The 12,425-nt window shown below is 33.5% G+C and overlaps 3 protein-coding genes across 5 annotated transcripts; 1 reads left to right on the top strand and 2 right to left on the bottom strand.

Moving 5' to 3' along the window:
- Positions 1-723: 723 nt before the first annotated feature.
- On the top strand, positions 724-3,430 carry LOC125222659 (spindle and kinetochore-associated protein 1 homolog). 2 transcript variants are annotated; one of them, XM_048125391.1, is made up of 9 exons: positions 724-855; positions 979-1,058; positions 1,211-1,323; positions 1,418-1,490; positions 2,105-2,172; positions 2,315-2,420; positions 2,508-2,537; positions 2,806-2,919; positions 3,123-3,430. In XM_048125391.1, the coding sequence occupies exons 1-9, from the start codon at positions 759-761 to the stop codon at positions 3,195-3,197; spliced, it is 756 nt and encodes a 251-aa protein (XP_047981348.1). In that variant the 5' UTR covers positions 724-758; the 3' UTR covers positions 3,198-3,430. The 2 variants fall into 2 exon arrangements, with proteins under 2 accessions (XP_047981348.1, XP_047981347.1); XM_048125390.1 differs by having other exon boundaries at positions 934-1,058.
- Positions 3,431-3,504: 74 nt separating this feature from the next.
- Positions 3,505-4,121, bottom strand: LOC125222662 (putative lipid-binding protein At4g00165). The gene has a single exon (XM_048125394.1). It carries the CDS (start codon positions 4,048-4,050, stop codon positions 3,652-3,654), a length of 399 nt encoding a protein of 132 aa, XP_047981351.1. The 5' UTR covers positions 4,051-4,121; the 3' UTR covers positions 3,505-3,651.
- A 1,078-nt stretch (positions 4,122-5,199) lies between these two features.
- On the bottom strand, positions 5,200-8,580 carry LOC125222660 (vesicle-associated protein 1-3-like). 2 transcript variants are annotated; one of them, XM_048125392.1, is made up of 7 exons: positions 8,357-8,580; positions 7,997-8,067; positions 7,616-7,897; positions 7,366-7,527; positions 6,480-6,557; positions 5,432-5,555; positions 5,200-5,333 (listed from the first exon to the last, which is right to left on the bottom strand). In XM_048125392.1, exons 1-6 carry the CDS (start codon positions 8,406-8,408, stop codon positions 5,433-5,435), a joined length of 768 nt encoding a protein of 255 aa, XP_047981349.1. In that variant the 5' UTR covers positions 8,409-8,580; the 3' UTR covers positions 5,200-5,333; position 5,432. The 2 variants fall into 2 exon arrangements, with proteins under 2 accessions (XP_047981349.1, XP_047981350.1); XM_048125393.1 differs by having other exon boundaries at positions 5,200-5,555; positions 7,616-7,731; positions 7,816-7,897; positions 8,357-8,575.
- Positions 8,581-12,425: the final 3,845 nt, after the last annotated feature.

The following is a 12,425-nucleotide window of genomic DNA, read 5'->3' as shown; positions in this document are numbered from 1 at the left end:
TGATATTGATGATGCCACTAATTAGAGTTGATGTCTCACAAATTAATTTTTAAACTCAATAATGAATAATTAACTAATCATATAATAATACTCGGTTACAAATTAATTAATTGAAGTCAAGATGTATGCAAATATATATAAATAATCATTTAATAATAAATAACTCGATTGGTAATTAGTCGCATGATTTAATTTTATAGTATTAATTTATATGGATTCTGGTTCATTTAGATAATTGAATTTGAGAATTTCAATTGATTACCAATTTTATTTCACCAATGAGGATCCAATTGATCTTCGATTCCATGGATTTATGATTAAAGTAGGAGTATACAAATTGGAATTTTAAATGAATTTAAGTTTAAATGATCACTTAGATATTTCAATAGATTTGAGCAATTGAAAATTCTTATTGATTTTAGATTCAACTGATCTGTGATAATTTGAGATTTAATTAATCATTGGTTCAACTAATAATTGAAAATATCAGGTGAACTATTAAATTATTAATTTTAAATTGTAAGTATCCAATAAAATTATTATTATTATTATTATTATTATTATTATTATTATTATTAATTTTCTTCTTCAGCGGTTTATCAATTTTCACAGTTTATAGTATATTCTTCAGGTAACATATATCGAGTATTGAATAGAGTATTAAATAAAATAATCCTATTAATGTTGTAATTTAGTATCACTCTTTAAAATACGCCCACCAAACTCAGTTTCAAATTTTGAGCTCTCTCTCTGTCGCGATGGATGTGAAAGAAGCTGGAGCGTCTCTGGATGCGCTGATTTCCTCCTTCAATTCCCGAATAGCCGAGCTCCAGCAGCTAGTTATTGCTCGCAACAGTTGAGTATACTAATTTTCCTACTCAAATTTATATCACCATTCCATTTTCCCTCATTTTTCTCTTCAATTATTTCCAGTGTACCCTGCTGGCAGCATCACCGATTTGTCTGCCATTGATGCAGCGTTAAACGGCATGGAGCTCCAGGTTCTAAATATCAAGAATCGCTTACGCGAAGAGACTCGAGCCATCCCTAAAGCCAAGGTAATGATTTGTTGATTGCTTTCACTTTAAATTTCTCTTTTGGATTTGAACAAAATAAACCATGGGTGATGCATTACTTTAATTTGAATTTCTAATCGTTGATTAATTGGTTATGTTTTTTAAAATTTATTAATATTTCATTGCGGTTGCAGAAGTTAATAGTGGCAGCACTGCAGCAACAAAAGAAATTGGAGACCATATCTGCTTGTGTTCCATCATGCATCCCTGAAAGAATTACTAACTTCAATCAGGATGATAATAAATGGTAATGTTATTATCTTTAGATGCTACTATAATTTTAGGTTCATAAGGTTATCACCTTTAATCTATTTTAGTATGTTTGTATCTACTGCTTTTAGGGCACAAAAGGAAGAGCATGTGCAAGATCTTAAATTTGAGTCTTTGAAGCTTGAGGAGCGTACTGCACCTAAAGTAAGGCATCTTATTCATTGTTTTGCATCTTTTTGTACGTCTGTGCGCTTCACAAGTCTACTTCTTCTCTAAATCCTTGATTGTGCTGATTTGTGGATGTTTAGAATTGCATTTTGTTACCTCCAGCATGCGGATTTTCGAATTGATGTTTGTTCTAATGTAAAACAAATGAGAGTTTGAAATAGGGCCTCTATATTACGTTGAACCAAGTTATAGAGCATATATTGTTATAGTGTTTTAGCAGGCTTGGTCATGTTCTTGAATTCTTAGTTTGTTCATTGAGCTCTGGGTTCGTTGGGTTGGATATGAATTCAGGGAAATGATTGAGAAACAATCAATTCATTTCCAGAATGTGAAGGAAATTGGCTGATTGTTGTTCTTTGTCTATCCAGGGTATCATACTTCCATTAAATTAAGACATCCTTGAATATGGAGAAGTCCCTATTTCAAATGTCTTAGCTGGGTGATGGTTGAAAGTTTATACACAGACCCTATGTATTCTTCCATGACAATTTTTGTTCACTGGCATGAAGTGAAATCTAGTGCTAATATATGCAGTGCTGAGTTAGTATACATGAAAATTTTGCATTTTATATATTCACTTTCTACTCCAGGAGAAGAAAGGTCGAGCTTCCGCTCCAATGTGGTATATTACTGCCGAAGAACTGAATTCAGTGCCACCGTAAGTGAACTCTGTTTAAGCAGTCAGTATTTCAGCTATGATCTGGAATAAATGAACTTAAAATCAGTTGAAGGCTATTCTCAGATTCAACCTTTTATTTGCCCATTTCATGCTAGTAGGTCTAAGATTTAACAACTTGTAGGTACATGAAGCAAAGGCTCACTTTGGATAAAATGAATGCTGCAATTGGTGATATGGCAAACTATGCTGAAGCAAATGCACACCTTATCACAGCACCGAGGAAAAAGGTATGTGTTTCCTGTCATGTAGCCTAAATCTCACACTCCCTTAATTAAACTAATCCGTATTCTTTTTAACTTTTTCAAACCGTGCAGCTGGCAGATAACAACTTGGACAAGGCTCTGGTAAGTTTTTTTTTTTTTTTTGGTCTCATGCAGGTTATATGCATGTTACAGTAACAATCTTTTTAGTTATTTATCTACTTGTATAGCATGCTTTTAGGGGAAGATATTCAAACTGCTGATTCTGCGATTTTAATTTGTTAATGCTGCTTAAACTTCTAAACGTAGCTAATGAAATAATGATCCGGCAGATATCTTGTGATTGTTCTGTTTTTGTTGGTGTTAAATATAGCTTATGGATAATTTAATGTGTATTGTACAACTTCTGCAGAAACTAAGAGAGATTTCAACAGCAGATTCAGTAAAAGGAAAATATTTTTTCCTAGAGTCAGATATAAAAGGGCCTTCTCTAAAACTTGATAACACAGGAAGAGCACTGTTGACGGTAGGTGTTCCTTTATCTGTATGGGCTGCCTAGCGACTTTGGGGCCTAAATGAGTTGAACCAATTTTCATCTAAATATAATGTCAGATGAAGATATGAGCACTCAAGTTGTGACATTTTCATCTGTGCCAAATTTTGTATCTTGTGATGAATATAAGTGGTTGAAGGAGATCTAATTCTCCGTTGCCTTTTTGACCTTGCTAGGTGCTTAGGCATCTCGGGCGGATAACCGAGACTCGAATTGGTCATGACCGTGTCATCATCCTGTTGAGGCCTTGACCAAACATGTATCTTCAAACAAAAGTTTAGGAGGCCTGGCCGCGTTCTTGGGCAAACGGCCATTGTTGACTCAATGTTGCTTGGTTGGATTGGGAGAGGCATTATATTCTTTAGTTATAGCTGCCTTCTCTACTTAACGATTTTTTTTTTTTTTTATGTTTTAGTTCTTTCATCTTACAGTTGTAACAGTTGTGCTTCTCAGTTGCAGTTACCTATATTCATTACTATATCAAGCTGAAGTTTCACAAACTTCTTTGTCATTGTGTGTGTGTGTGTTGTGAGTGAGAGGGAGAGGGAGAGGGAGAGGGAGAGAGAGAGAGAGGCTCCTTCATTGATACCTTAAAGATGAAAAACAATGGAGCTGACATGCCATTGACACAGAAACAGCAAAATCAAAGTGAAAATTACAAGCAGGTACAATCAAGAAAACTGGTGGAGGAGAGTACAATCCATGTCAGCAGGAAAAGCCTTCTGGCACCTTCTTCCCACAGGAGTTGAGCACCAGACTTATGGCAACTGGCACTTTAAATTTCAGAAGGCCTAACACATTCCCCTTGATTGCAGTGCACAGACACAATGCTGCTTCGAGATCAGCGATGCCCTCCAAGACTGCGCAGCACTCTCTGCTAGGCTCCGTCCCAATAACCTCGTGGAGAAGCCCCAGCCAGTCCCCACAGACACCAAACTTAAGGGTGTCTCTCGGGCACTTAGCTGGCGTTGGGGAGGGCGGCAGCGGAGCTGGTTTTGGGGTCGGAGGGCATGTCGCGCAACCGAATGAAACACAGTTGGAAAATAGTATGTTGAGTATGATGATAGCAGCAGCAACTGGTTTCAGTTTCAGACCTCCTGCCATTTTTTCTTAGCTCAAGAGCTTCTGAGTATTACTATTAGGATAATGCAGATGGTGGGTTATATATAGGACTGTAGCAAATACTTGCTATTTACTTTTGTGGGTGATTCTTGGCCATGGATTTCATTTTGTTTCATCTAATGGTTGGTCTTGATGAATCAAAGCAAGATCTCTATGTTTATGCTAGTGGCTACCCCATCTTTATGTGCAGCTGTTGGTGGTTTGGCCTATATTGCAAATGTTGCATGTGAAGATTTTGAATTTCTTGTTAGTTTCTTATCGTGTGGGATCCAATCCAATGGAGATTTTGTCACGATTCAATTGTATTTCGTCACGGTTGTTCATTACGTATGTCATAAAGTTTAATGGCCAAGAAGCCCTATTTTCTCGTTCATCAGTGAAAATAATTCATCATCATGTCACCCAAAGTTTGATCCTAAGTTGCAAACAAATGTTCTGGTGAAAATTAGGGCAGAAAACATGGGTTTAATTAATTGGGTAGGGTTTGGCGGTGATAAAATGGTGATACTGATATGGATCTTATGTGTGCAACGGCTGAAATTTGTTAGGCTGGACACAGTAAAAAAGGTCATCGTCAGTGTTAGAAGGTAGAGATGGTGCAACAGCCGTAGATGGTGAATGAAAGTGAACCCCAAAGGGTTAGAGCTGAGCTTCTGCCCTATAAGGTAGGCGGCAACTCTTAAGAAAAATTTAATACGGAGTAGAATTTTCCGGTCCTTATGGGCGATGGTGGAGTCAATCAACCCGGCCTCAACCCACATGGATCACCAATTGTGTATCTCATATTTGCATTGTTGTGATGTAAAGAATTTGTATTAATTCGATTTTCTACTAACTTCGGCATCAAAATCCATCTGTCCACACTTTTTTTTCTCTATCAGTAGCTTATTCCACTCAGCAAATTCTCTTTCTAGTTAACTATTTATGACTTAAATAAGTAATTTTACACATATCAAATGCTCGTAGTGTTTTTCTTCAACTAGATTTTAGAGTAATATTACTATGTTTTTTGCTCATATAAAGAAAACTAGGTTTATGTAGTACTTCATATCTAAAAAAACTGCAGCAGTTTTACAAAATGAATTTTATCAACATTCACAACAATTTTGAGAGGTCACAACAATTCTAGGCTTTAAAAAAGCACGTCACCTTCACCTATTTCATTAAGGTCAGGCTGAATGAACCAAGACATTTTGTATGCCGATGTTTTCTACAAGAATCAGATACCAAAATTTGGTACTACATAACAGAAAGCCAATATCTTCCTGCGAAAAATTAAATAATAAACCTAAAGTCTCTACTAAGGACAAGACTGAAAGAGATTCCGGTGAGCAAATGTATGGCATCTGAACAAAGACCAAACCTTACTGCAGTGTAGGCACTTGTATCCTGAGAAAGTATCCCACCAATATTCCGAGAATAAGCCCAACTAAAAGTATGAAAATGGATCCAAATCTCCCTTGTCCAGTTTGTTTCCTCACGGATTCCTGGCCAGCAATGCAATGAAGCATGTTAACATAGAAAAGCAAGCGCATATATGAAAAGCTCACAGTGTGTAGCGCATGAAGAAGGTTGAAGAAGATTAGAGATACAGTAATCGTGCGTAAATAGAGCAGTCAATGACAGTAGGATAAAGAAATCATCTATATTCTTGAATTGAGATCCAGTTTAGAATGTTTTAGGTTTATGTCAGTGCAAGCAGATCCAGAGTCTCGAAACAAACAGAAACAAATTAGCAAAGCATCACTGGTTAGAGAAAAAAAACAAATTTTATTTTCATGTTTAAGTCAAAACCTAACAGATTTTTCCAGATAGAGGAGCCCGGAGACTAGATTAATATGTTAGAAATATGCCTTAAAAATTGTCTTATGGATATGTTTTTCAATATAGCAGTCTTCCTTGAGACTTTTGAAAACAGACAAGGGCATGTATGCGAAAAGAAATTGGCTCTTAACAAATTTTCTTATCTTTAAATTTACTTCAGGTGTTATTGCAAATGTTTAAAGACCCTTTAGTGAAATATCCTTGCAGCTGATCGACGACACTAGCATTGGTGAGAGTTACATGTCTTGTATTACGGTCCTTGCTTTTAAATTTCTCCTAAGAGTTTGCAGAAACTATAGCTGAGGTCAGGCCTAAATGCAAAGACCTACTGGTTTTTCTAATTACAGCAACCAACCATCCTTGGACAAAATCACCCTGTCCTTTGAGTGGCAATAACTGTTTTGCACTTCCTTAAGATAGACAGATATAAGCTTGATGTTTGTCCATAATAACTACATTTCCTGAATGTATGTCAAACTGAAATTGCCTCAGATGAGGTTTGTGTAGTTATGAAGGTTCTCATAAGATGAGATGAGAGTCATTAGACAAGAACACATATAATGCAGTGCATGGAAACCAAAGCGTACCAATTCGCCGAGGAGCTTATCATTTTGTATATTAACAGAAGCTTTCTCGTCTTTCAACTTTAAGGCAGTAGACCGTTCCTGAAGATCAAAATTACATTTTAAACAGAAGTCGTAGTGACATAACAAGAAAAACTTAGACATGTTTGAATAAGTAACTATACTTTACTCTATATTTTATATGAAGAAATCAGCTAAACAAATCATGACAACAAACAAAACAACTGAAAGAAGATGGTCGAATAAAAAAGGCCCAGATAAACAAAGCAAGTTTAAATTAGCGTGTCCTTACACAGGCCTAAGTTCTAAATACAAATCATAGTAATGTCCTTGGTCATAGCTTTTAATTATATAGCTCATCAGCATAAGATAATTATATAGATACCTGTTCAATTAGTATGTATCTGCATATTAGTTATTTTAGAAAAACATAAAGAATGAGGCAGTAAGACCTAAGACGTTTCAACTTTCAAGGCTAACTACAAGATAGTCTGATCAAGCTTCACAAAAGACATGGAAATGCATGATTGCTAATGACTTCATCTCTCACCAAAGATTTTCAGCTAGTTACATAGTGCAACACGATGACTGGTGACTGGTGAATCTAAACCAATTGTATACATATTTTGCACCATATCGTTCCTTGCTCTAGGAGAGTAACATAAAGATCAGGAGACATGATGATGCAATTACAGTTCTAAAAGAAAACCGACTTGTTTAGTTATCATAAACTTCAAAATTTATAATATTGAATGTAAAATTAGAAGGTTCTTTCTAATATGCCTGAAAGGGAACGACCAATCACCAAAATGATGCATTTCTCATTGATTGCTAAAACAATCTGGCTAATATAAGAAGATGAAACATATTAACAGTTGACTACACTTACAGGTTCAGACAGTGAGGAATTTTTTATTTCATCCTCAGTTGAAGATGTTCCAGGTGAACTCACTTCTTCATCTTCTTCGGGTACTGGGGAGGGAGGGTTTGCAGGAATGAAAATGACCCTTAATCTGAACTCATCGACAAACTTTTCACCCTCCCTGTTGAACTACAGAAAAAAATGACGAAAGTAATGCACACATTAGCTCAAAATTTGTTTACGCAATATCAGTCAGTATAAAGCAAACTTAACCAACCATTTCCTGGTTTATATCCTTAGTTGTTGTGCCATTCGGAACAATAACGCTCTGAACTAGAAACTTATCCCTACATTGCATATCAGGGGGAGCCTCCTTATGTGCTTGCATAGTAACTAAAAACATAAAACCACAAAAGAAGAAAACAATTAAAGACAATAAAATAAGAGAATGTTTAGATTGATCATAGTGCTTTTCACCTGTGATATTGCACACAGAATAGGGCAAAACAACACCAACATTCGGCCGAACGGAATACCTTTTCGGATTGGTTGTCTTAACCTATTCCGTTAAAATGACATAAAAATCAGGAAACTGCACACATAACTCCTCAAACAAGCATATACACTAACTCAGCTATGATCTCTGAGGAATTATTACCTTAAACGCCACATACTGATCTGTCCTATTAGCCAACTGCAGAGCACATGAACTCTGCTTCCTCACTTCAACTGAATCCACAAAGCATTAATCACATACCAAAATTAACTAATCACGTTCAAGCATTTGCTATAAAAAACAAAATTCTTAGATTCATGTGAAACGGAAAAAGGTTTGAACAGTCACAAAAGAATCTCAAAAACCTAAAAATATTAATTACGCTGTAAAGAACCCCCCAAAAAAGCATCTTAAAAGAGCTAACAAAAGAACAATAAAGTGAGCACACGATTCCTCTTTTTATATCTATCCATTCATCGTCGAAAATCGAACAAAATGGATGAATTATCGAAATTCGCTTACATGGGAATTTTAGCTCTGAAGGCTGAATACGGAGAAGCTCTCCCATTGTCATCTTTTCCGAAATTTTTTATCTGAATCCAGAAATTTTAACGCGAAATCGACCGCAATTTCTAAGAATTCCGAAATCGTTAAGGGGAACAAATTGAGAATTCCCCTAAAAATGAGAAAACGAGAAATTCCCTTCTGTGTCAAATATGATCCTCTGCAGATCAAGATTCAAAGAAGGGAATTGCCTTTTTATTTTATTTTTGTTTTTATTGCTGTTTTTTTCTTTTTCCTATATTTAATTTGTTTTCAAGCATTAGTGAAGGTGATGAATTTCTTTGAAATCCATTTCTTTGATATCCATTTTTTTAATTAAAGATTATTTTGTATTATTCCATAACTATATTTTATATCTAAATAATACTGGCTCATTTTAAATTTGACATCAATATTCTCGTTGGCTATTGATAGATTATTATCAATAACAAGAATATAAGTTGATATACCATTGGGAAAAAGGGAAATGGTATATAAAAAATTAAATTATTTTGTAAAATAAAAAAGTAGTGCACCTAGCATTCCAAATTATAAAGATATAATATCTTTTTCTTGCAGAACAAATTTTCATAAAAAGAAAATAAATATAATTATAAGACTTTTTTTTCTATTTACTTTTTCCCTAGGAGATACAGATACTCTAGTCAGTACATGATATATAAATGTATATATCCACGAATTTGGTATGGTTTCGAAAATTGTATGCTATCACTATGGGTTGGTCAGCCATTTTCAAACTTGTTTGTTAAGTTCACATACCCAATTATGAAAGAAACTAACTAATCCTACAATACTAGTAATAAGTTTAATACATTTATTTAGAAAAATAGTAGACTTAGAAAATAAAACACGTAGATTCAAATAAAATGAAGAAAGTAAGCTTTAGAGCAGAGCAATGTGTCACAACCACTTGATGACTCACGAAGACCCATAATGAACTTAATCCTAAATAATGAGATTGGTTATAGGAAAACGCGATTGGAAATAACATCAAATTCAAATTAATTTATTTTCGACATTCAAGGACCCAGTGGGGTTCGTCGACCCAAGCCGACCCAACCCCAAATTAACCATTGATTTGCAATATATTTATATTTATATACTCCCTCGGTTATTAAAAAAATATGAACTTTTAAATTTTAAAAATTCTTTTTTTTAATGAGGTGAGATCCATTGTCTACTAATAATACTTTAAGATCATGTTTATTTGGCAGGAAAGTAAAGTTGTAAAGGAAAATGATTACTGAAATTTTGATCTCTAGGATTATGATTTCTAGGATTATGATTTTTGAGATTTATGATTATATGGAACATGATTAATGAAAAATATGAATACAGTATTTGGAAACAGGTGAGGATTTGGAAATTATAATTTTCAAATAATTTAATGAATAAAAATGTAAAGTATATAATGAAATACTCTTATCAACTTAACTATTATTTTACATTACAATTAAAATAAAATTATAAAAATAAATAATAAATAATCTATATAATCAGCCAAACAAAACTAAAATAACACACTTAATCAAAATAATCATCAAATGTTTGATTTGGGCATAATTGATTTTTTTATATAAAAAATATTCATCATAATCAAACTTGTGGCTATATAAATGATTAGAATTAATAAAATTTAGGAGAAATAAAATTCAATTCTACATAATCAAACTCATGTCTTAGTGTGTAGGTAGATGATTAGAATTAATAAAATATAGTGGAAATAAAATAGTCATGGAGTAGTTGAAGAAATGAGATATTTAATGAGTAGTGGAAGAAACCGCTTTTTCAAATTACGGGAAAAAAATACTTAGGTTTAGAAGTGGAAAATGAATCATCTACTTACCCTTATTTTAGGAATTAGTTTCCATTCCTTATTTTCTTATAATTTTATCAAACATAGGAATTTAATAATTAGAAATCATATTACTTTCCCCATTTTCAACCAACACAAAACTTTACAATTAGGAATTAGATTACTTTCCCAGCATACAATCAATGCCAAACAAACATGGTCTAAAAACTTTTTCTTTCTACCGCTCTGTTATTTTTTCAATTATGCATTAAAATTTATGCCAAACTAAATATTTATATTTTTCTCGAGACAAAGGGAGTATTGATTTTTTGTCCGGTTCTAACCAATTAATCATTCAATTCAATGCAGGCATATGCATGTCCATATTCATTGCCCATTAACCAACTACTCAAATAAGTTGTACGAGTAATTTAATTACATACTTACTGCCTATATTCATTTTATTTGGGGGTGCTACATTAATTACTGTAGTCTGTAGAACTGATCGAATTGTTTCAATGTTAATTCAAACTAATGTTTCTTTTCCCACGAGTATTAATTAATTGTAGATTATACAGAATCATCGTAGGATTTTGTACAATGTTGGGTGTTTCTTGCACACGTATAAATTTGAAATATATTAAAATATAATTAAAAAATATTTTTACACTAAAAGTATGTTAAGAGAATTCTTGCCCTAAGCCCCTAACAGTTTCCCGGTGTCGAGTAGAGCGTTGGCTGAGAAAACCATGGCAGTTGCGGGCTCGCCCCGGCGAACACGCCCAAGAACAATACTTTGCAGAAGAAAATAAACACAAACAAAGAGTAGAGAATAGGTTATTTCATTGATTGCTCTCCAAAATAATATTATCTCCCTTTTATATTTATGGACCCTAGGATTTGATTCGCCTAGGAAAGAATCAACAAAAAACACCTGAAAATGAGCTTATAATCCGCTCGACCCAATTAATAAAATAAATAAAATAGTTCAGCACAAAAATAATAATAAACTTCAAAAACAAAAACATGCAAAATTATGAAACAATTAATAGGAGACATATTCTCCGCACTTGTCCAGCTTCTTCGAGGTTCTCTTCGGTCTTGGAGGTATCAAACTCCCGCTGTTGTGGCTCCGGAGGTAGTGCTGATGGCTTCGGCCCGGCTGTTTGGGAAATACTCGTATCAAAGTATTTTTTGGTTTAGACATATAATATTGAAAAATATACTCCCCCAGTCCTAAAAAAAAATAGACTAGATTTACCATTTTGGATCGTCTTCCAAAATTAGACTAAGTGTATATATGAAAAGTTTTCAATAAATAATAATCATACACATCATTTATAATGTAAGTCTCACAATCCATTAACACTCCTTTCACTATCTTTTATACTTTTTCTCTCTTACTTTACCAATTACACATTAAAATTCGTGTTATTTAGTTTTTCTATTTTTTAATAATGGAGGGAATACGTGCTATTAATGACATCTACCTAAGTCACATGTGATTGAATAAAATCATTGTAGAAGGTTTTCACAGCAATGAAACAGTAGTTATAACCGCTAAATTGAATTTCGTTTAGGGTTTAGGGATGTGAACTTAACCTTTTTATTACACGTTTTGACATTTTGTATAGCATTTATTTTGATAATGATTGGGCTACCAAATAATTTTGCAATAATCGAAGCCAAGTCACGTACACCTCAATTTAACTAGTCGCTACTCACCGTGATTAAGATGATTTTCGCGTGAAGTTATAAGCTATAGTTTTATTAATTATAAAAATAGATCTTAATAACTTATAATCTCCTAAAAAACAATTTATATAATTTATTTTATTTTCATCATGGTTATATATATAAGAAATAACTAAACATAAAAAGTAGTAATAATTTGTTGTTTTTCAACATATAACCTTCTAATTTCGTTTATACTCAATTTTCTCAATCTAATTAATATTTTCTATTTTAGCTTATAAGCTTAATTATACAAACACTTTTGACGGATTCTAATGAGCTTTATTTAGACACGGTTAAATCTCAGAGTGATCTACAAAAATAGTCCCTGGACTTTAAAAATATCACCAGCAGTCCATGTACTAAGGATTAATATCAAAAACGGTCATTTTGCACTGTTTTGAGACGAAAATACCCTTTTGAGGAGTTTGGGCAGTTTGGTCTTTTACACTTCTAACATTTTAAATCTGCTATTATTTCAGTTATGTATTAAATCTG

This window comes from Salvia hispanica, chromosome 4 (genome assembly GCF_023119035.1).
Source record: "Salvia hispanica cultivar TCC Black 2014 chromosome 4, UniMelb_Shisp_WGS_1.0, whole genome shotgun sequence".
NCBI lineage: Eukaryota > Viridiplantae > Streptophyta > Magnoliopsida > Lamiales > Lamiaceae > Salvia > Salvia hispanica.
This window is presented reverse-complemented; position numbering and strand designations above follow the sequence as displayed.